Source organism: Euwallacea fornicatus, chromosome 17, assembly GCF_040115645.1.
Source record: "Euwallacea fornicatus isolate EFF26 chromosome 17, ASM4011564v1, whole genome shotgun sequence".
NCBI lineage: Eukaryota > Metazoa > Arthropoda > Insecta > Coleoptera > Curculionidae > Euwallacea > Euwallacea fornicatus.
Window position 1 is genome coordinate 1,632,923 of NC_089557.1, and position 25,113 is coordinate 1,658,035.

Genomic DNA, 25,113 nt, shown 5'->3' on the forward strand with positions numbered 1-25,113 from the left:
TATCGGTCTAGAGGTATCCGGAGAAGCGACTCAAATGGGGATTCTGGCTGGGGGAAGAAACTGAAACGACTGATGGGGGAAATCTGAACAATCCCAGTGAGAAGCCGCTAAAATACTAGGGGTTTCGTTTAAGCCAAGGCTTGCATATGACCGGGCATACAGCCTTAGATTTACCGACCATGGACCTGCTGATGAAAGATAGGGAAAAGGCCTACAGGAAGCGCAACATAGACACACAGTGGTTCAGGACACAACTAATGGAGGACGGGGGACACCGGCACCAAGGAGAAGGGAGTACCGGGAAGAGGGGGAAGTTTCTGACTCAAGAGATCACAGGGCGCGGAGCGTTTGGGGTATATTTAAACCGAATTAAGAAAAGGGCAAAGGAATCTTATGGGTCTTGAGGAGAATTTGATCCTGCAGCTCGTACTGTCTTCACTCTTAGAAATTTGAGGTCCGAAGGAGAAGTGCTGCCGAATCACGCAGGATGGGCGAAGGAAAATTGGCTCCTGTGTGCGGTAATCGGAGGAAAAATGAAGAAAATATCACACATAAGAAAAAATCAGGATTAATACGGATGATCAGGATCGGAGCTCGAGGAGAGGGAGGGCGAACTAATGCATTGCTGCAGTTCCGGGAAGAGAGGGATTGAATGCATTAGGGGGTATTATCTTATATATATATATGATTATATCACCTAATCTTTTATAAAAAAAAAAGGCTATTTCGGGTTAGCTCAGGTTACTCTGCCACCGTAGAATACTGCACCGCAGTACCATTCTTTTCACGATTTAATTACCTTCATATTAAACCAAGCAACAGGTTACGTACTTACAAGTATAGTACTCCATCATGTTCTGGCTGTACCGGTATGGGTTGGTGAGATCCATAGCGGATCCACTTCTCAGCAGTAACCCGGCGGCTAACGTGGACTCCAGTTTGCTTTAGTTTCGTTCTTTGCAGTCCAATAAAATTCGAATCAGTTTACTGAACGACTCAACACAGGGTCCTCAGTTACTCTCATTTGATGGATCACATACTTCGGTTTCTGGTTAATTCGGATTTCGCACTTGAGTTTTTTTGGTTTATGCACATGACTGTTTTTCAACATACACTTGGTATATGGTTGCGGTTTACTGTTTATGAGACCTAGATGGGAGGATCAAAATCTCAGTGTTTAGTCGCTGTTTGTGCATCCGTTTATCTATAAGAGGGCAATTCTGCGTGTAAGTCCAACTTCTACAATGAAGTTGAAAATCTGAGTAGTCTGAACTACCAGAGGCACGTCTTGGACAAATTCATCTGTTTTCTATGTTATCTATCAACGCCCTACGTTCGTGGTCTACCGCCTGCTACCAGGGTTTTTCCTCCCACTTTATATCTGAACACCTCTATCTCTATCCAAAATCGGAATATTTAATTTTTGGGATTCCCCTGAGGAAATAAGATTTTCTAGTAATTCTAGAAACTAATGGGCAACTTTCCGACACTTTAAAATTCCCATAATCTGACTCTCAAGAACGCCCCTTAGTCACCCCGAAATTCCTCATGTGGAAATCTATAACGGCTTGCATACACCGGGTGTCCACAGAAAATTACACTTCTTTGCCATTAAAAGAAAAATGACCTCTAGGCCCTTGAACAAGACAACATTACAAATTCCTTTAGGTAATTTTGGATGCAATGATATTCCCAGTTTAGATAGAAGTGACCTTAACTTTTCATTTGTAAATGGGACACCCTACAGCGGCTCTAGATCTAAGAACTAAGAAAATTTTAACTTGGGGCTGATATCCGTTGGTTAAAGTATGAGAAAAATCGTTTTGTGCTGCTTTTTTACACATTTTTAGGCGGATTGCATTAGAATTTTCACCGTTTAATGACAATGTTGCGGTGTGAACGAAGGCCGAAGGCTCATGCAGGAATTTCAGGGAGGTCCTGACGAGGCTGGTCTGATAGAATTTTAAGGAAAATGAGTGAAGCAACATAGAAAACCTATAATTGTTTCAAGTGGTGCAACTAAAAACACGATTTTTCTATTCCTCGCAATTTTGTCGCGTCTCGCTTCGTTTCCGAGATTAAAATTAAAATACAAATTTTCGCACTTCCTTCAACGAACTTAATACAACTCAAACCATGCACCAAATGAAATACATTAATCCAATCTTCCTCTAAGCGAACCTCTCGAAAACGCCAGGACCTTTTCAACGCCCTGTAAGTCGGAAGCGAAACGATCCGGACAGATGTCGTGGAAACATTTTTCTTGTTTTGACCTGAGCAACGTGCCCGTAAATTTGCTCCGCAAAATAGAAACCGCCACGGACAAAAATGGTTAAAAATGACCTCCTATACCTCCATCATCTATTTTCGTGACACTATTAAAATTGTAAAAAGCGTGCACCAAACAGCGATAAACCACCAAAGAAACAGAACTCTCGAAAATTCGCGAATTTTCCGGAAAACACGGGAAAGCGGGCCCAAATCCCGAACGGCGCGGTCAAAATCCGGGACGCGTTTCCCGGGATTACGGACGCGTTTTGCACAGGAACTGACCGAAATCGGGACTCTGGCCTCGCTTTTCGAGATGGGCGGGGCCACAACGCTTTGGGATGTCACAGCGGTTGCGAACTTAACATTCTGTGGACGGCATGCCATGGAGATTTTACGTTTTAAGGTTACGGGATTGCCCCACTAGACAAGGACGCCAACAGGGATTTCGCCGTGAGCGAGAGAGAGAGGGCGACTGCTTCGATGAGGGGTTGATGTTTGGATTTTGTTTTATCGGTGTCCATCGTGCGGACGTGTGGAAATTCAAGGTCGTGTTTTTCCTCCGATGATCCTTATTGCGAAAGAGACGCGTGTGAAAACGTTTCACCTTTTTTTTCTTATCTAGAATATCGCAGTCAACGGGGGGAGGGGTGAACGTATCAATGCATGAAATCAAGGATGACGAAGCCCCCAGAGAACAATGAGGCTGAAAGGTGTCTAAAACGCCGTTTCAACTGCGCTCCCTCCGAAGAAAAACGGAGCCCCATCCTCATTTTTTAATTTCAATTCACAACGCCATAAGCATTTTTACCTCAAAATCAAACTCAATTAATGCACCCTCAGAGAGCACTTAAAACTCCAAAAACAATCCCGTTTCCTCATCTCACTTTCGGGCATGTGCAGTGCTCACTCAAACGTATGTCTAGACTCTGATCGGAACGGCAAAGTCGAGCATTATGCGAGTTCGAAAATCTAACGTTGTTAAACGGGGGACTTGCGTCAGATTGGCCAATGAGAGCGCAAGGGTGGGGCGGACGCTCCCCGAGAGGCGTCGGTGGCGTCCGCGGCACCCTGTGCACAACAGAGAAGGAAGAATTTAGATCGTGTTTGGATGCTGCGGAATGTGCATATAGATGGAGTGCCAGAGGTGTTTTGGTTGCGTTTACAGCGTAAAGGGTTGGTGAGATTATGGAGAAGATTGTTTTTAATTTTGAGATAAACTTTGAAGGACGCTAATGATGCTTGGGAGAGCCGAGAAAGGCTCGTCATTTGTCTTTGTTTTTTTTCGCCAATGCGAATTGGCGAAAAAAATCTGTTCTCCGTGACTCCTCCGGGCCTAAGTGCCCAAGGGGCAACGCACCAAGAAATTGAGCAATAATATGCCCTTACTTCCCCGCTTTTATGGAAATTGTGCTCTTATTAAAGTTGCTCGGATTTCAGCTTCAGGATGGCAAGCACCGTTTGTGGATTCCTGAAGGGGTGGTCAAGTTGCATTGTTGAGATGCGGAGTTCGGATGAACGACGTCATTGGTACTATCGTAGCCATGGTACAGGGAGTTAAAATTTTACTGACACACGTGCAAATTTATGGATTTCTGAAAAATCTTTAGTTGCACATTTAGCTGTGGAATGCGCGTATTTTACAATAAAGAAAGTGTTTTTAACTCCGCAGAGACGCGCGTATTCACGTCAATGCTGGATGTTGCCGGAGGAAAATCGGTATTCCAATTCTTTTTCGGAGAAATTCAAAATCACCTGAAGCGTCCGTTTAATTCTGACGAAACAGGCTCTCTTGAGCGTTTTTCTGACGACAGACCGTTTTCGAAGAAAACAAACAAAACCGTCGATATCGCACATTTTTGCGAGCGGAAAGTGGGAGTTTGCCACCCCGTATGTGCCGAAATGGTCGTGAACTCACGAGCGCAGAAATTGATGCCTCGAAAAACTAAAAAAAAAAAAAAGTCTTATGGGGTTAAGTCTGGAGTGCGCGGGGGCCTCGGAGATTCACTGTCCCGACCAATCCATCGATGTGGAAAATTCATAGTCAGGAACATGCGCAACGTTGGAGTGTCATTCTGCATAAACTAGAATCATTAGCTTAAGGCTAGCGGAACATTCTCCAGAACTATAGATAGATCGTTTCTCGAGGAAGTTTAACTGCCGCGCCAACGCACGTTAATTGCAAATTCATGTTGAAAATTATGTTTTCTCATTAAATGAGGATTTTCCGTGTTGTAAGACTGGTCGTTTCTCAACTCAGTTCGGCAGAACCGTGCCAGTTCCACAGCTAAGAGAGCACACCCGAAAACCCTCAGTGCTCGCATTAATCATCAGCAGGTACGATCGAAATATCAACGGATCCGAAAATGGAGAGTGTCAAATTCTGATTTTAAATCTGTAGCGGCTTTAGGGCGAATCCTCGCTCCAAAACCTGATTCTCGATTATCAAACCCCTCAACTGCCTCACCACATCAAAAGACCTCAACTCTATTTACCTCTTGCAATTGAAAGCTCGCATAGTGCACATGCACTCGTCTCAATCTCCATATCTACGCGCTACTACCTGACGTCTCTATGCTCAGTAATAGAGCTGTGCAGAAACATAAAGCGAAACAGAGGCAGGATAATTTCGTCCTTTGTGAAAGGATCAAAGCGGAATGAATCCGGAGCCACTTAGTTTAATGTGTACGCCGCCTAATGCGAGCGCACCGCATGTTTAATGCAGTTTGAAGGCTACATTTGCGGTCCCCGTTTGTGGATTCGCCGTTTTCGGTCTCGTTTTCCTATAAGGGAATGATGGATGTTGTTCCCATTTTCGGTTTGTGTCGAAAAAAAAATCAAAGGTCTCTATCAACGAGTACTTCCTCAGCGTGCACTTGCTCACAGTTTCACACTTCACCAGGCCAGAAAAAACGGCCCATTCACGGCGTTCTGCACCATCACAAACACTCTATCGACTAAATTGATGAATGAACATTCCTTCGGAAAAATCTATGGCTGAGGGAGCGAGACAGACAAACATACCATTCATGGATGAAGGGCTTCGTTCCCATAACGTTTCGGATTTCTTTTCCTATATTTTCGCAATTGTAATTACGATACTCTTGAAACTCTGGCCGTAATTGATATCGGTGTGTGACTTTCTCAGGCGAGAAGTCCCAGAAGGAGGGGTGAGGGGAAGGCAGGAGGGAGGGAAGGGGGCGGGGGGGGGGGGGGGGGGGGGAAGGCGACGAAAACGTACCACGACTAAAACAAACTCATTTCGTTTATTATCGAATCCAACGGGGAGTAATTTTCTATTATTAAGTTGATCGAACGAAATCTGTCCCCTTATTGTGCATTGCCGACCCTCCGGAAGGTCACAATTCGATATTTTTGAGCCCATTGAACCATGCGCACCATATGGACGGACCAACACGTTCGAATCCACTTGATTACTTAATCAAATTACGCTCGATGATTGCCCTCTTATTTACTGACGATTTTGACGGGGAAGTTTTTAGGGAATCGTCCCTGCTAATGGAAGGAGACAGCTCGGATTTACCGAGGTAATGACTGCCACAGAGGTTCATTCTCCTATTAACGATCTTCAATTCACCGGGGACCTGGAAATTTGCATCTCCACGAACCCTAATAGTTATTAATTTGATACTCCTCGCATTGCGATTGGTACAAATCGGTCAGGAATTAGGAGTTTTCGCATTCGCACATGAAACCCTCGATAGCGCGCAACCTTCATGGGTGTCTTACCCCGTCCGCATTGGGGCGCTTCATGGAAGATTGGGACCGGCTCGACGCGGAAAGAACGCCGTTCCGGCCAAAATTACGGGAGCAAGTAACCGAAATGACATGGCGAAAACTCCTTCGATAAATGGAAGAAACCTAAAGGAAAATACGAAATGACAGAGAGCTATGATTGGACTTGGAAGCTCTTAATACAAGAAAAGATGATCTATAACAGGAAGTTGGACGGAAAACGTGCGGTTGTATTAGACGTTAAGAGGTCACATTAGCCGTTCATTTCACACTCCTAAGTCTTTCAAAACTTAATAGACAACAATGGCGAAAAGTCCGATGAAAAATCAGCCTCAATCAAGAATTAGACGGGACGGAGTATATCACGGGCACCCCCGCCCGCTCTAAAATAGAGCATCTCTTCACGCTCCGGTGGCCCTTCCTTTGATAATTTATGGCCCGTTGCCCTTTTAAGGGAAATGTCAAACTCGTATTAAAATTGATCCCCACGAAATTCAAATTTTCATCGTATTAGCCGCTTTAGTGGGGAAGTGAGTGCATTTGTGCCGTCGATAAATCTAGTCCGAACCCAATTTGCATTTGCCATTGTTGAGGCATATAGGTAATTATGATGCTAAAACTGTTTTGGAGATATTTACTACCAATAATTCATACTATGACGTACGACGCTTGGTGGCCCATTTAAGGGACACGATCATGGGAAATTCCGTCTGAAGAACGTCATTTAGGGTCATTTTCGAAATAGGTTTTTTTTTATTGGAAAATTCTACTATATAAGTAACTATATTAAAAAAAAAAAAAAAAACAAAAAAAAACGATGGTTGTCCCACCCATTATCAGAGAGCAATAAGGGAGTTTCTAGATAATCAATTTCCTGAAAGACGGATAGGACGAAACGGACCGATACCGTGGCCTGCCAGATCTCCGGATCTGGCCCCAGCTGAACATCACACACGGGGAGAAACGAAGGAACTGGTCTGCACAATGACGAGATTCATGATCGAGACCGTTTCATCCGAAAAATTAACGAGGCAGCAGGAGTAATGAAGGCTGAAATGAAGCCAGGAGTAACCACCACAGGGGTGCGAGGAGCATGCCGGCGTTGGATCAGAAACAGTGGTTCTCGTTTCGAGCATGATAATTAATGAAAAGTAAACAGAATAATTAATGCATCAATAATAATTACTTATTAATTTTTTATTCAATTTGTTTAAATCGCCGTATAAATTTTTTCTGCAGTTTTTTTCCTTTTTTGATTAAATATCTCAGGCAGCATTAAGTCTGCGCCTTTCAACACATCACAGGAAAGAGCAATGATTAAAGAAGTTTTTAAAGATATTTGAACGACTCTTCCATTGGCATCTTTCTGTTGATTCGCTTACAAACTCGAGGTCCAACAGTCAAGAAACTCAATTTCGGGATTTTAAAGGTGCAACAATTTTTTCCTCATATGCAGAACCCATTACACGTTCGATTTCGATAAAACCATATCCAGAGCTTTATGAAAAAAGATGGAGTCGAATCAAATATTTCACTAAGTTTTTTCTCTAACTTATATGGACGTAAATTTGGTGAAATTCGGAGAAATGACCATATCTCCAAATCCCTGACACTTTACCCATGACCACGTACAATAGTACATTTGTACTATCGTGTTGACTTGATCACCTTGCCTACCACCCGCTTTCAGATGTGTGTCGGTGAACCAGACACCCCGAATAAAGCAAAATCGGTGGTGTTTTGCCCTATGTCCCTTAAGTGACCTAGTTAAAAAAAAATAGAAATTAAGGTCTCGGCGGCACTATCGATATCGCAGAAATAGGTGCCACCTCGGCCCCGTATCTCAGAAACCGAAGGAGACGCCGCAACTCCGTTTGCGTATGCTTCGAGCGGCCATCGCAACGGTCAATTTGAGCTATTTTTGAGGCGATTGCTTCACGCGTTTTCCAGATATCGAAGTTCAAAATTTGGAAACTGTCGAAAACAGGTATCTGCCCCACTTCGGAAAATTTCAGGAAAGTATCGAATTTGTTGAGGGGGCATTTTTCGGTTTAATGGAGTGACCTCGTGGATGCCTCGCTGCAGGCTCGGGACGATCGGAAGAGCATTTTTGACTGAGTCCATTGAAAGTCCACAGAGATGCTGTGAACTTGTCGAATTCTTAATATCGAACGAATGAGCATCTTTCGAATTTCGACGTCAGTCGCAGACGCAACCGCTCCCTTAGAATTTTTCGGAGTTCCGGCCCTGCAGGGCGAAGTTGGTCGAATTTTGAAGAGATTCTTTGTGATACGAGGGAATTTCCGCGAGATTTAATTTGGATTTCTCGTCGGTACTTTGCGATTAGATGGAACAGATTTTTGGGGACAAGCGCCGCCTTACGTCCGGGCTTTTGCACGTGAGTGTGAGGAATACCTGATACGAGGATCCAAACGCCCTCCACGCATGATTGTGCACGGAAATACTTCACGTGTGCAATAAATAAAAGGATTTACGAGTACCAACTCTAAAACTGCACCAAAAAGGACGTATATTTAAATACAGCTTCAGAACTGGCGCTTTAGCTCGGGGATGTTTTCCATATTTCACGGTGTGTAGCTTTCCCTTGATTCCTTGCCGGGACCGGTCTTATTTTATAATGTGCTCCCCGTTTACAATCGACCAAAATAGTCAACGGAATCTGATTCAAACAACTAATCCCTACATTTTTACTCCCCAAAGGCTAAATTTCCCCTCAAGAATACCTCAGGGAAAGCAAAAGAAAATGATTTTCGGGGCGGCTCTCCCCGAGACTCGCAAGGAATATTTCTCTGGTCTGTTGTAAAATTCTAGGGTTATACATCACCCTGTGACGCCTCTTTATAGTATGATAATATGTACACATTCAGGGCCGGGGCAATTTTTACTAAGCAGATTACAATATCAATCTTTCCTGCAGCAGGTCCCTCCTGACTCCTGCTTTATATTCTTGCAGCTTATGCATAATTTCCTGTGGGTTTTTGCTCGTCTCTGCTCACACAAACTTTCCCGTGTCTGGTCCAATTAGCTCGTTGACAATTTGGACCTTAAAGGCGCAAAGATATTGAAATCTCGCATATGTCCAGTTCCGTGCCGTAGCTTGCGGGCGTGTTAATAAATAAACAAATAAATAAACAAATAGCTACGGAGTGCCCGTACGTATTATGAGATATCGATAAATTGATCTGTTTCGAACACTATTATTAATACTTGCTTTTGATTTTTCTTTGATTCCCGAGTGAGATAATTATATACGCGCTTAATCAAGTGCGAGCCGACACGCATCGATTTTGTCCTACATTCTTGCGGAATTTCCCTTCTATGCCAGCGGTTTTTCGATATTTCAAATCACGTTTTATTTCCTTTTTCCCGGGCAGTGATAGTATAATTTTATTTCGTTCCCAGCATCTCGTCTCAGATCCTTTAGGCATTCAGGCTGATTATACAGGGCGTCATCGAATAAGTGTCCGATATTTCACCGGGCGATTTTTCAAGCGGTTTCAAGCCGGAAAGTTCCCATAAACGTGGGTCGTAGCTCGTTCAGTTTTCGAGATACCGGGACATCAAAGACGAAAAAATAAATCACGTGCTATTTAATGTCTTTCGTTTTATTCCAGCCGATGCCGGGAAGTTCCGTATCCGGGTGGTTTTCGGGCGGACAAGTTCGAATTCGTCGACGACTCGGCTGTACCTCGTAGAGGGCGCCGCGAGCGACCATTCGGACACTTTCGAACGGCTGCGACCTTTCCGTGCCGCACTCTGTGCCGCTTATCGAGCAGAGAGGTCTTTTTTCTCCCTTGTCTGTTTAAAAAAAAGTATAACTTATTGCCGTCGCTAAAAGCACCGGTTTCCGAGAAAAACGCATTTAAAGCTGATCATGCGTGCTAATTATCCGAAAGCGCGCAAATAACTTATTGTCTTACGTATCATCTACAGAAACAGGGAAATAACGCTTCGAATATTAAATTCCATCAGTTTTTGGTGGAAATATTATGAAACTTTTTGCAACGGCAGTAATAATTTACTTTTTAAATGTTACGAAATAGGCCTAGATAAATAATAAAAAAATCAGCGTCTTCGTCACAATTTAACTTTAAACCCATAAAACAACGACGAACAATTACGATAATTTCCTTCAAACTTGCAGGTAAAATTTACAAGTGCCAGGATAGTTCAACTTCTTTTTTGTCCATAGCTTAATCTATTTATGTCCTTTCAGAAACCCAACGGGCAAAAATTAAAAGTGTCCTAATGGTCGCTTGCGGTGCCCTCTAGGAGACTAAACTAAATCGTTGATAAATTTGAAGTTCTCATTCCAAAAAAAAAAACGGATACGAAATTTCCTAAAATCCGCCGAAAGAGGCCGAGAATCATATGATTTTTTCTCGAACTCTGATACCGTGCACCTCCGACCACTAAACGAGCTAGGATACGTGTTTGCAAGAGCTTTCCATGTTAAAACTACTTGGAAGAGCACTCTGTGGGATATCGGACACTTATTCAATAACACCCTGTCCACAGGGAGTTGCGAAATGTTCAGGAGTTTCAAAGGCGCAATCTAGACAAAAAAAAAGGAAAAGTGTTCTAAAAATGAAAAATGATTTCCATCTTCTGTTTGTTCCATCCAACGGACAAATTGCGGACGGGGCCTGAGCCAACGCCGAAGCGAAGCTCGAAGAAGCACGGCTGAAGAAAGCTTGAGTGTCCCAACTGCAGCTCCCTTCATCCCAAATTTATCGATAAGTTTAGCAAAATTTGTCGATAGTTTTCAACCCATTTTCTACGTTACTTATGAGAACGAAACCACGTCAGTTCTGGGGTACAATTTGCAGCAACTAAGTGAAATAAAATTGCCTGAAATAACGAAAATAGACTCCAGATAATTTGAGATAGAACGAACCGAAAAAGAACATAGATAAAACTAAAAACAGGTAAAATCTGCGAATAAACGTTAAACACGAACGAACATTGCAAGCAGCTTGCAAGTCGTCTTGGGCGACATCTTCAATCATCGGCCCCCTACGCACAGGAAAAACCACCCACCAGGAAAATCGGTCGCCCTTCCCGATCTGCCACCCGGGGCTGTGGCCCAAGCTCGCCCCCCTTTGCTTGTAGTTCGGACCTCATAAGGTGGGCACGGACTACAAGCAAGGTGGGAAATGGAGCGACTGAAGGCGGGACAGGTCTTCTTAAATAAGTTGGTGAAATGGACATGAAATTGAAAAGAAGAGGAGCACAAACCGAATAAAATAAAAATTAAACGGAAAAAAAGCAGAATAAGACGGAACTAATTATACAAGACATCAATGAAACGCGCTACATAAAACACAGAAAAATTAAGGAAATAACTAAAAACGTCCCTCCGATAAGAAACATATGTAGACAGATGGAGACGCGATAAGTTATTTATTGCGGAGAATCAGAGTGTGCGGGGTTTAGGTACTGGGGCCGAATTCGCATTATCTGTCAGGCCAAATATCGTAACTTTCCCCTTCCGTTGATTAGCGCATGCGGTCAAGTCGCGGCCCGACCGTGACCTGACCGATAATACGGATCGTCCTCAAGTATAATGCGGTCAAAGACATCTATTTATGCTGCCAGGTGAGACGAATGACATAAATAAGCGAAATTCACGGGAGCTACACCCTGTAACGTAACAAATCTGCATGGATATTCAAAAAGGCCGCGCTGACACGAGACTATAACACCGTAACTTATGGTTACAAAAAGGCTGTCGGAATCACACATGCGTGAAATGCTCTGTTTTATAGCTTCCGATATTTTACCGTCCTCATACATTGTCATTTTGCTCAACGACACTCTTTAAAATCAGATTTCTATACTTGAAACAAACCAAATTTCACTCCAGAGGAGCGATTTTTAACCAAAATAAATCACTCATAATATGAGACAAATTAAATGATCCTTGAAAGTCTTGAGGAACTGCGATTGCTGCTCATCTTGTGTGGTCCTGCCATTAGTGCACCCTTTGGGTTTAATTTAATTTACGAGCTAAAGTACACATGTATTTTTGCGCATTTTGAAGCGATTTATCATCCCCTGAAGTGACTTTAGGCAAAGCACTGGATGCTTGCGCCGGCCCAACCATAACTCCCGTCTAATAAGGCCTATTGTTGTCCTGAGAAATAAACTTTAAGGCTAAGGCCGGACTGTGTGGAATTTTTTTAATAAACCTGCGTCTGTATAAAAGCAAAAGTTTTCCCACATACTAATAAGAAAAGCCATTGTTTTTTCATGTTAGTCAAGTGCGCGGGAAAATTCACTTTTGTTGGGACGCGCACTTGACATAGACATACTTTTGTCGGGCGCAAAAAAGACGAGGACTATAATGGGCTTATCAGGGCTGAAAACTCGCATTTTTCATTCTTGAGATTGGGAAGAAAATTGTTGGAATGTGATGAAGCTCCCGTTAACGCAACCTTGCCGACGGTCTACTACTATGGCTGGGATTAAGGGATGAAGCGGACCTGGCATACGCCTAAAATAACTGAAGCTCTCTACAATCGGAGAGAAGAAGGGAGAGGATCCGAAGTAAGAAAAATCCTGTACTGAGCATGAGCTTCAAGAAAAAGACCTGAAGTCCGCTCCCCAGCTCGCTCAGGAACCAGTTTCCTGCTCATTAAGAAAGTAAGGAATCGTCCTACGTACGGCTTTCGGCCAGTTTCTCTCCCTCAGGTTCTCCCCATGACGTTGATCAAGTGAAACTTGCTTCCGGGAAATCAAAAAAAGAAAGCTGGCTACATTGCTCGATGGAAAGTAGAGAAAAAACGCAGCTGAAGCACGATAAGAGAGAAGAAATTTGGTCTTCATCGAGCAATTCCAAACTGTGTCGGATGGCATATCTTGAGGTGTGAAAAACCAGGTCTCAAGTCGATCAGCACGAGCCGAACCAGGAGCGGGCCGAAACTTATCTCCGAGACCTGCAAGAACAGAAGCAGGCCTTCCATGTCCCATCAGCGGGGTGGGGAGCAGTTGTCTCGATAGTAAAGGTAGAGACCATGAGAGGAAATGGATTTGATTTTTTCCATTTGAAGGTGTTTTTGCAGCTTATATCTTAATTGAGCAACTGTTCGATGGTTGATGCAGTGTGATAAATAGCCTTTCAATGAAACCGCCAAAGGTCCTTTTCGAATGGAATTCTACCATGTACTTACTCAATTAATTAATATGTATTAATTAATTGACCGACATTCCTTGGATTTCAGGCGTTGGATATTAGCGTCAAATCTGCTGAAAATGGCAAAATTATCTGAGCAACACTTCGTGGATGTTCTACGGAAGGAAGGTCTTGGTTGGAACGTGCCCTGCACTTCCAAGCACTACAGGGATTTTTTCAGAAATTCCAGCAGTTTTCTACTTCAGTTTTGGAGTCTTCGTTTGTCCACCAGTAGCGACCTCAAACTCCTTTTCAAACAAGTTCACAACCTGTTTTAGACTTCGAGACGTGTGACTGGGTTGCTGCCGCTTACGTAGACCGCAGAGACTCACAAAGGCTTTTGCGAACCGTCAAACGATTTTTGCCTCGCCGGCAAAAAATTTCTTTCTTGCGCTTATCTGCTGTCGGCATAGGAGTCCGCGTGGAAAATGCGCTAATGAACTCCACGAGGTGGAGTTTTGGGTCTTCACAAGATCTCTCTTGCCTGGCCAGTTGTCGCGGTTCGGATCGTCTCCTGGCACTTCTTCGAAATTTATTTGTCGCATTTCTGTTGAAGCTCTGGACTTCGTTTTTGCTGAACCAGATAGACACGCCAAAAAACTTGGAAAGTAAATTGTGCGGCCGCTATTTTAAGCCCGAACATGCGTGGTAAAACAAAATAAACGTAATAGCACCGGTAGATGATTAACCTTATTCCGCGTTCACCACTACTGTATGATTATTTATAATACGGATTTAATGAGAAAATTATACATTAGTACGGGCTAAATAATGACAAGCGGTGTTTAATAGGCAAATTTTGCCTAAGATCGGTTTTATTTAGATAGATGGGGAGCAGCGTTAGGGAGCTTCTACCACAAATGACGCTAACCTTAAACCTGTTCAGGCCCGAGTCTTTGTCACGATCAGATGAATAAATGGCACGAAAGCAAGTCGCGAACGGTGTCTAAGTCTTAATGTCAGCGTTGATTTCCCTGCTAAATTAATTTAGTACCGATCAAGATTTGCATTAAAATTCAATAATGCCCCAATGCTCAGGAATTAATCTTTTCGCCGTCTTTATCAACGGCTCGCCTAAGAGTTATGGCCCAATAATAATATTTATTCGTATAATTGTTTAATATCGGCATTCTGCGCATACCTGCAGTCACCTAATAAATTTCCGAAATTAATCTGTTTTATAATTCTGAAAATTCCCGACTGCCGTGGCCTCGCGAGCGAATAAAACGAGAATTCGCAGTTGCGGACACTCGGAAATGTACGTTTATTGGAGGATTTTCGCGAAAATTGTCCGACAACAAACACGTTTGTTCGTGAGGGAAACGACAAGAATTTTTCAGCCCTTCGGCGGGTCCGTGGTGAAGATGGCCCCAACTCGGACTGAACTGCGACAGCTCTGAGACACGTGCGAATCTTAGAATTGACGCTGCCGCGAATTAGATCCGACCGGCCTAAAAGGGAAAAAATCTTTTTCGAACAGGAACAATTTCGCGCAAAGCATAATACGTAGAACGTACAGGGTGGCCCATTTTGGTCAGATTTTTTTGGGAATTTTTCCGGACCTTTCGATCCCTTCTTCGACGAATTATCTCTGCGGGGTTTCCGATCCGCTCCCGCGACTCTGCCACCGTCTCAATGCGACCCGCAACCGCCAAACTCTTCGAGTAGCCCCACAGATAGAGCTCACATGGGCTCAGGTCTGGTGGTCCTGCGGGCCATCTGATTGGTTCGCTGCAGTCTGACTCCTTGTTAAGAAAACATGGCCGTAGGTGAAAAGGGAGAAAGCATTGAGGAAGCCTAGGGGGCAAAGGGACGTGGAACGTCGCATGCAAGTCCTGCGCCGGAGCCGGGTTTCCTACCAAGACTGGCGAAAACGATCTTTTGCTGTTTCGATCTCTGAGCAATGCTTGACCAGATCTTACAATAATCCGAGATGGAAGGTCTTTCTCAAGCTAACAATGGGTCTGTTATCCCGCAGCTACTCGCAGTCAGATCACAAAATCTAGCCTGTTTATATAACACTTATAATATGATTCATTGCTGAGAAAACAAAGAAGTGTGAATTATAAACAGCGATACAGAGAGGAAAAGCATTAGCATATATTTTTCCATTTCATTATCGCATTGTTGTTATTAATCGAGAGTTTTGATTGGTGGGGGGTTTTTCGCAACCGAGTTGCAAAAATTGCTAATTGATTAGGCAGGAAACTCTGAGGCGAATTTAGAAAAACCGTGAAGGATTTGATTGGTAATTATTTGCGGAATATTTCGCTCCTTTTTTGATACAAGGTCACCGGTTTCGTTTCTGTACTTATTATTTGTCAACAAACACATATTTCGAGGATTTATCCGGACGCATAAAGACTGCTGATGGGGGTTTCTGTTGGATCAGCTCGTTGACTAGAAATAAGTTGTTATACGCAGGATTTCCGCTCAGTTCTGATTTCAGGTCACAATGTTTCACTTTTTATTTACTAATTACTGCCCTCGCTTTTTTACTCTGAGCTTTTATAATCGCGAGAGAGCTTTTGCACCAACCACCGACGGTCGCTCATAGATGGTGACGATGCTCCGCATCAGCCACCCCGCCGAACTTGCGGCGCCATCTTGTAGCGTCCCCCCTATTAGTTGCGCGTGCAGGCGAGAGAGGGCGAATCACCTCTCGGATTGAGCGATTACCGGCCGCGAGGCCGCGCAAAAACTCCCATATTCCGGTGTCATCGAATGCGATATCGGAAGCTATCTCTCAGTTATGTCAAAGTAATTACGTTTAAATTTATGTCGGTACTAATGCGATCTAAAGGTGACATCATCATTTAATGTCACTCGGCTGATGCACATCGTGCGCCCAGTTTTTCCACCGGTGGTACCGGGCACTTATTTATCGATCTCCTGGGCGTGGTTCGGCGACGTTTTCCCCTCATTATTCAGCAATAACATAAAGGCGAGAATAATAATTCTCGCACAATCGGCAGGAATTAGCCATGGAACGAGTACCGAGTTAGCACCTTTTGCTGCCGCTAATCCTGGCCGGAGATCGCGCGCGTGACGCCCTCTAGCGGCGGTTTCGCTTTGGTTTCACGCGAGATTAGGACGCCCTTTGACCCGCCCAACCGCATGCGGTGCTGCATGTTGCACCTATAGGGATTTTTTCTGGTGGTAAATCGCGAACAATACTTGAAAAGGTTCGTTTTGAGCGTTAATGTTGGAAAGAAACGTATAACGGGGCGCCAACGGGCGTAATATTGACTCGCTCGGTGGCCGGTGGGGGCGCTGTGCGAGGGCAACAACTGAAACCTAACCTCGCGGGAAATTAGGATTTTTATTATCTTCACTATTGAACAAGGGATTGGACGGAAAACAGGTAGAGGGCGCACTCACGTTTGGGAACAATTTAGGAAATGCGGAAAATGATTTCGCTCGAGGACGCGAAAACGAGATAAACTGCCGGAATCGCGAAGATGCCGCAGAGCAGAGATCTGCCGAAAAATCACTGTTACTGCGAGCTGCATGTTGTTGCGACGAGCGGTTACCTTCTGAGGGGTCTTGAAACGTACACGAATGCCCTGTCAATTAATTCGCTGTAATTATCAATTAATTAATTCGGACTGAGGCAGCATGGCCCTAATTGAGGAATTCCTTTATCAACTTCCGCCGTGAGATTCCTGGGAACTCAAGCAGCACGGATGTATTTCGGCGACTCGATGCGACCTGTGCAAGCTTGCACCGATCTAGGGAACCTGACCTGTGAAGACGAAGAAAAACGAAGAGGAGAAGAAGACCTGCTACGACTTTATGCCTCACTCCTGCTCTGCTTTCGAGTAACTCGAGCACCCCGACGATCGGGGTTCCCGAGTCAATTAATCTTCTTGGATTTTTCCCGCAACTATTCCATTCATCTTCAAACCTGACACCTGACCTACCTAAGAAGTCTCTAAGCAAGCCTGGGCAAACTCAGGCTGACCTGAATGCACACATGCATAATAGAGGTCATAAAATATGACTCTCCCACATGAAAGGAGTGAAATAAGTAAGTAACTGGTTGAATTCACACATTTGCATCATCAGTAATTATCATGTAAATTGTGCTGTAAACATGTAAGAATTGATTTCCTCTCGTTGGAACTCGAAGGTTTCCAGCCTGAAAGCGCACCTATGGCCGCGTTAAGGCCCATCCACCATACGAACCATTCTTCACCTATTATCGTCAATTCATCCTTCTCGAAAGTTGTACGAGTTGGGTTCAGACCCGAAAACTAGACGATCAGACCGAATCGAAGCAGTATACTTCGATTTGGTCACGCATTTCGTTTAAATTGCCATAGCCGTCATGCCCTAGATCTTAAATGACAATTATTATCATTTCGATATTCTCCTGGCCCACACCTTGAAAAATGCTGCTTAATGTTTATCTGAAAACTCAGTGAGAACTGGCAAACGAATTCCTGCTCTAATGAACTGAATGCGCGGATTCCATATCACCTTAGATGGACGTAAGTCATTAAGAGAGCTTCCTGCGCACCCACACCTTATAATGATACAATTATTCAAAGGAGAAATTTGCATGTAACATATCTAAACTATTATTCAGAAAATCTAATTTAGCAGCTCAAGTACGAGACTCGAGGCCTGGTCGCTAGACGATGGTGTTGTCCGAGCTCCATCATACATCCACACACTCTTTTTAATCAAAATCGAATTAACTTTATTTCTCTTTCACACTTTCTTTAATTCGTGCTTAATACCCTGGAATTAAGTCAATTCAAAATGCGTTAATTTCGTGACGTACATTCACCTTATGGTAAAAAAATTCGGCTCAGAAATTGATATTACGATTGGGAAACGCCCAGATTTCTTATTAGTTCAACGGAATCATTAGAAGGAAGATTTTGATGGTTCTTCGTCAGCTGCGAATACGCTTTCCGAAAGCCTGAAGTTGGGTCAAACGATCGAAGGTCAATAGCATTGATCAATGCTTCGTTAACATTTCAATCGCGGCGATGTGGCGGGGGTGCTGGCCCAAGCCCATGGCACCGAAGGGGCGAAACGGAACGTGTGGGCTCGTGATGGACGTGTGCAGGACTTCATCGAGTCCACGAGTTCGACGTTTGTCGAGATGATTTTGTCAACTTCTGTAGAAGCAGGTGTCTCCCCTAATGGCGTTAGCTCAGGTTGTGGGACAAGCGGAGGTCCTGAGAAACCGAAGGAAGTATGTACGGGGTGTTTCGTAAACGCACAAAGTTTCCGGGGATGTAGAGCTTATAAAAACAACTATTTAGCTCGAATAAAGTTAGGTCTAAGATCGCTTCGTTTCCAATATACAGGGTGTTTAATTTGCTTTTGTCACATTTTGAAGATATTTCAAAAACGGTTCAGAAGGGCTTGAAATTGGGGACACGCTGTGGCGGGATGAGCGTACGCGATGTGGAGCAGGCAGAATATCTCCACGTACGCCAGGAGCGTCTGTGCGGGCGTTCGATGGGGCGTTTTTCACGAAAAACGTGGTACGCCACTGACTTACTTTTTAATACGAACATGTTTTTCTAATGTTTCGTCAAACGGCAATGACAAAGGCGTCTTAATGTTTTGTTGGTCAACTAACCGCTTTCAAGGGGAAAACTTTCGCATTCGTGTGGCTACCAAAAAACCGGCATAGATTTCCAAGTACGATTTTTTTTTAAGTCTTCAGGACAAACTGACTTAGTCCTTTTGAGCAGAGGCAGAGGAAATTAAGACAAACATATTTTGTCTAGTAAAATATATCCGAAAATGACCTAATTGGACGATATTAGAAGATATGAAAGAGTCGTATAATAACGAAAATGTACTATAATCGACTGTTTTATGTAAATGCGGACAAACCCATATAAACCAGATAGAACACAAACGATGAATATTTCGCCAGATACATCAGATCAGGAGACGACATGCCCCCCTCCCCCTACCGCAGGCACACATACACGAAAGATCCTCATCCGGCGGTTTTTTTGAAGGGGGGGGGGAGGGTATACAGGGCGAAGAGGGGAAGGGAGATTTTACCCCTTCCCATTGGCAACTCAAGAGTAGGTAAAAGAGGGCAACTTGCTGCGACGGGAGGGGGCGCTTCACGACCTCACTTCGTTCTAAAATCAAAGAGTTTACGCGAGACTGATTGGATTCATTAAATCGCGACCTGCTTAAACGAATTCGCATAATCGCCAGTACGCAATAAAATGAAATCGAAATGATGTTTTTACTATAGATGGACAGCTTCATTTGCTCTGCGAAGCCGACAAGGAATTAGTATACTAGTTTGGACACAGGAATCCGGATCAACTAAAAATCTATTAATACCAGCCAATAAATTCTCTTTGGGGCATAAATAACGAGATTATGCGACAGATTCAATAGTTTACAGCGGGATCGACAAAGTTATTAGCGAATACACGCGGAGACTTCCCGTGGGCAACGATGGACCCCCTGGGCCACTATTTCTAAATCACGAAATTCCTTCAAGTCGTTCCATAAATTGCCCTCAACGTAAGCACCCCATAAACGTCACGGATTTTACTCTGAATCAAACACTGACCTAGACAATGAGAGTTGAGAAAAATTGGCACGCGACATTCCTGAAGGTGGCGAACCCATCCGCGGGCACCCATCGCGGTACCATTAGGTGGTAATCTGGGACAGATAAGGCACGAACCGGAGCCTCGGTAACTGTAAAGGAAACCGCGTTGGGTTGACAAAAATTACACGGCAGGTACCGCCCGAGGGTTCCGTTGACATGACGGCATGTAGGAAGTGTTCTTTCTCCGCGCATTGTGTTCTTGTGACGTCACTAAATCATAACGAGTGCTTTATGATCCTTGTTCTGCGGAGGTTTGCTCCGATTTGCGTAAATAGCGAGGCCTAAGGGGCTTTGTGGAAACCTAAGACTACCAGTCAGTCCCCCTTAAAAGCGCCAGTATCAAATGAATGCATACGATTATCGTTGACTAGAAACAGATGGGATTGAAACGCATTCAGGCCTTATACGGCACTGCCGACAATTGTCATTTAAGAGCAACAATGGCGCTTGCTTAAGATAACTAGCAATTTCAGATATGGGCCTGTTTGAACAAACGGTTATGCCTGTCCACCTTACGCGACCGCAGAACCGTGTAAATGGTACTTTCAGATTTGTTTTAACACGCAGAAACAGACTTCTACCTGCGGGGCTCCGTTGGCGGGAGACTTCTGTTCAAATGAAAACTCAGCCACTCTTTTTGTAATTTTTTCTCCTCTCTTAACGTTGAAATCGAGAGTTTCACAGCGCCATTTTTGCGGCGTCAGTTTCGCGGCGTCAGTGTCGCAGCGCCACTTTCCCAGCGCCACTTTCCCAGAGTCAATTTCACAGCGCCAGTTTCACAGATGGTAGTGGAAATTAGTTTAGGCCCCACATCTGTCATTTTCACGATCGCATTTTTTGGATGTAGCCGGGAATGCTTACTCGACTGCGAGACCACTCTAACGAAATCGACCATGTGGGTAGAGTGTAAGAAGAGTTTTCGATTCTACCTATAGTGGCACCCGCGATCTTGGAAGACTCCCGAACATCCTCTACCGGACCAACCATGGTATTTTCCGTGAACCCCCCCGGTCTCGTAACTTTAATCCGAATGACTTCTTGGTAACTCCGAGAGGTCACAATTGACGTTGAACCGTGTAATGTACCTTCAGAGCTGTTTTAACACGCAGGAACCGACCTCTACCTGCGTGGTCCTGCTGGAAGGCGACTTCCGCTCAAATCAGAATTAAGATTCCCTTAATCTAATTTTTTTCTCGTCTCTTGACATTGAAATCGAGAGTTTCACATCGCCTCCAACGGATGTTCATGCAGATCGCCTCTAATGATGGGAACGCACGGACAAAACTCCATTGTCTTTCAATGGCGTGTGAATTTTTACTGATATTATTACACATTGCCTTATATTACTAACTTCCAGACTATGCTAAATCATTGTGTCGTTTTGTTATGCTGATGCCGGATTTTAATTTACGGAATGAGAATTTTATTTATAATTCAGGCAGATGAGCTAATAATTTACCAGCAGTCTAACGTCAGTGAATGCAGTCTCCATTCCGAGATATGGACGGGGATCTCGTCAACGGTAATAGATACAGGCTTGGCTGAACGGAGGAAAGGTTGCGCCTTTTAAATCCGGCCCTGGCAGTTTTTTTGGCGATCTTAAGCATGTCTGGCGCGATAGTTTTAAAAACATCTCTCCTTCGCAGCACTTCGTCTTTCTCATGGGTCTCAGGATGGAACGCGAGATTTGACGTAGCCAAAAGAATCGAACGAGATCAAGTCCGGAAAACTCACTGGCCAAGGACGTTCCGAGAGTTACTCGTGCGCGAACATCACGGCAATGGGTACTTGGGAACGAAGCTACCGAATGCTCGCCGCTGCGGACACTGTCCACACCTACATATCCGACGCGACATCTCCGAAGCTTAAAAACTTGTTTGAACATCCAAATTAAACTGTTGCGAAGCTGAAAAATCCATTGATTAACCCCAAAGTCGCCGCGCATTCCGCATACGTGTCCGAAGCTTCCGCGAATGTACTAAAAATTCTTCGAAATTTGGAACCAGTCGCGAATTCAATTATGAAATTCCCCGAGAAATTGCCTAACCGGACTGACTGGACATCTGAGAAATGAATTAATGTTAAAATCCTGTTTTTCTCTCATACCGACGCCCACGGGGAAGTCGAAGAGTCCCCTGCAAAGCGCCTTAAAAAGCTGCAGCAAATGCGTATACCGAAATTCGATTAAAACTCGGATTTTTTTCATAACCCAATTAGGGACGGGCGCTAACCGGGCCCAACCCAAACTCCTGCCGACAACCGCAATTTTCCGGTCGCATTTACTCTCGGTGCGCCCCTGACATTTCTTCGTCAACGTCAAATTTCCGCCCTTTTAGGGAACTTCGTCGGCAAGAAGAGGTCCGCGATGAATTGCCCCAAATGCGCCGAAATTGGTGATTTAGGGCGAATGGGAAGAAAGAAAACTCGCGAGTTCGGGGCAGCTCTTTCGATCAGTCGCATACAGGAACGTAATTTGCAGCGGCACGTATAAGCTCTCTAATTTCCAATTGTTTACAAATCCAACGGCGAAAAAACCAATTATAAAAATCCGTAAAATCGGCAATTTAGGACAAGTCGGGTGTTAGCCAAGATATTGAAAAATGTTCTTGTACAAAACTGAATTTATTGTGAAACCGCTTCTGGTTTTGCAACGGACATTCCTGCCTGACAAAAGAGTTTGAAGAAATAACCGAAACGCAACCGAGGCACGCACAGGAACGCACGGGACGACCGAAAAAGGCCGTAAAAACTGCTTGAATTCATAAACAAAAAAAAAATTAACTTAAATTGGTAAAAATCGGTTTTCACTTCGCGCTTTCCTCTTATGCGCAATTCAGTGAAAACACACAAATGGCAGCGACTCGTGGAATGTAATAATTAATTAAATAATTAACGCCACGCTCGTTTTTGGCCAATCTGAACGCGGCTTAAAAAGGTCGTTTAATTAGCCAGCCGAGGATCTATTAATTGCCCAGGTTTTTTGATGTAATGGCTTGGCTTGCCAGTTTAATTTACTAGACCCAGCAGGAGCGTCCTGCAGGCCCGGCAAAAACCGTAGATAGAGCTTGGCTAATTAATGGCTAATTTAAGTGAATTCCGAAAAATTGCCTCGAATTAGCCATTTCTGGGGCCAATGGTGACGAGAAAACACTCGAACGTGCAGTTTTTTCTTTCCTGCCTTTGAACGCGTAATATAGAGCTCTTTAAATCGGCCCATGGGGCATTTACGCGTAATTATTGGCAGACGCAATTTTTCAGCGTTAATTGATGTTAACCCTAATTAGCATCAACGCAAATGGGAGGATGCATGGACGGGTTGTCATTCCCGATAATAATCAAACAAATTGCTGGAAACGTCGTCGATTTACTTACTATTATTAGTGTCAGTTTCATTAATTCCCGCTCCGCGACAAGCCCCCTTACCTGAAAAATAAATAAATCAAAGTTAGTCTAGGATAAATCAGAACCTAAGCCTAATTTGCCATTTTAACCACTAAATTAGCTCTTGACTTCTTGCAGTTTAACACCCGAGCCGAACGCCTCGAGCCGCTTACCAGTTGCAAAGCCGCATTCCTCAGTTTTTTCGCTTAATTCATTCGTGCTCAGTTCAAAATTCTAGAATTCTTTTGATAGTTTAACAAACAGACACCCACAGAGAGCAAATCTCTCAGCTTAATCGCCTGCATGCTCTCCGCCCTCTGGCAGTAAGAACCGGAGCTGTTCGTCCTTCATTCCGCCAGCAGTTTATCGATCGACCCGGATCCCTAGTACGGCCCTGGGCGAAAAAAGTTTCCTGTACTTTTATCGGGGGAGAAATGGGGGCGAAATGTAAGAGGAATAGGTGTCTGCGGTGAAAGTGGAACTTTATAGGAGCTTCACGGATTGCTCTTGGTTGAGTTATGGGCTGGGAAAGCCCTTTCAGGTGGTACCGCTTTCTGCGGCAAAAGCGCTTCAACTGGCGCAAAAGGCATTACGGCAGTCTCGTGCTCGTGTACTTTGCAATTTTATTTCACCCTTTCAAGTGTAAACTTGAGGAATGGGCCAGATGTCACGTGCAGGTTATCGAGACCAAGACAAGGTTTGACCTTAAAAAATGAGGGGAATTTGCATTTTAGGCCCCAAAAACGTGCGTTTTTGTGTCGGTTCGGGTGGTCTGACGGCTCCGAAAAAGATCGAGCGAATTTGGGCGATCGAGAAGCTGCCAAAAGGAGTCGAAAATAGAAAATTCGTCGGGTCGCAAAAGGGACTGGGCGAGTTCGCGTCAGTTTGGGTCAGGAAAAAATTTCGGCAAAAATGGTTGCTAAATCTCAGGATCGTGTGCAGCAGTGCGTGTGCCCGACGAGCCGCAACGGGCGAAACGCGGCGGCGTTAACACACTAGCGGTCGCCATTTTGTCGGGAATTTTACAGATTTCGTTTCGGAACATTTCCGATGGTTGCGAGCGGTGCCGCCGACCAGAGAAACCAGTTAAATTTCTGTAGTCATACCTACGCGAATTTTTAAGGAATTTAATCGACTCAAGTCAGTTGCTCGCTCCCCATAAACCTAGCAGGACACGCCGTTCTTATCTTGTCTCTTACTTCTTCGGTGTTAAAGCAGTTTCTGAGTAATCGCCTCTCGATTGCAACAAACTGTCACAATCATAACCGTGTCAACATTAACGCCGTCACGTTAGATACATTTCCCGATATGAAAACAGAAATGAAATAAATTCAAATCAACAAGCGATAATTCCGTGTTCAGTAGCGGGTAAGCCGGTAGCTAAAAACCGTCAAAATGGCCAGTAAAAAGGTGCAGAATCACGGCTTAGCTTCGATTAAATTGCAGTGACATTGCAATGCTATTCAAAGCACCTGCAGTTTCTGCCATATGTACCACATTGAGAAAACTCTCCGTCATCAATATGTAAAGAACCAATTTTAATAAATAGGCAGGTAACAGTGTCGTTTAGATGCTCGAATACGCTGCCGAGCTTAATAGCGATAATTTGCCATACATCGGCTATCAATATGCGCGATCTGGGGTCATTTGCAAAAATTTGTAATCACAGGGAAAATACAAGGAGTTACGACGCAGTAAACGCGTTTAAGTTTGTAATTTTTATCGTTTACACGGAAGTGGGTACAATGAAAATGAAGCGAGTAATAAAATTATAAAGTGGAAATTTCCATGCGAGGATTACCCATCATCACACCCACCGAATTTATCTGTCAGCCGTGGCTATCCGATACCATTTAAAGCTGAACGATCTATTACGAGTATGTCCGTCCTTTTCCTTGCCGCG

General features: G+C 44.0%; 1 protein-coding gene across 7 annotated transcripts in view; it reads right to left on the bottom strand.

Moving 5' to 3' along the window:
- LOC136344505 (paired box protein Pax-2a-like) overlaps positions 1–25,113 on the bottom strand; it is an 87,348-nt gene that overhangs the window by 26,029 nt on the left and 36,206 nt on the right. The window contains exons 1-2 of one of the 7 annotated variants that reach the window (XM_066292041.1): positions 2,353–2,511; positions 836–1,149 (exon numbers count right to left, since the gene is read on the bottom strand). The exons of 4 other annotated variants lie outside the window; for them this stretch is intronic. In XM_066292041.1, coding sequence (XP_066148138.1) covers positions 836–890 — 55 coding nt within the window. In that variant the 5' untranslated portion in view covers positions 891–1,149; positions 2,353–2,511. Of the gene's footprint in view, positions 1–835; positions 1,300–2,352; positions 2,512–25,113 lie in introns of those variants that run through there. 2 more of the 7 variants (XM_066292043.1, XM_066292042.1) reach the window with 2 other exon arrangements.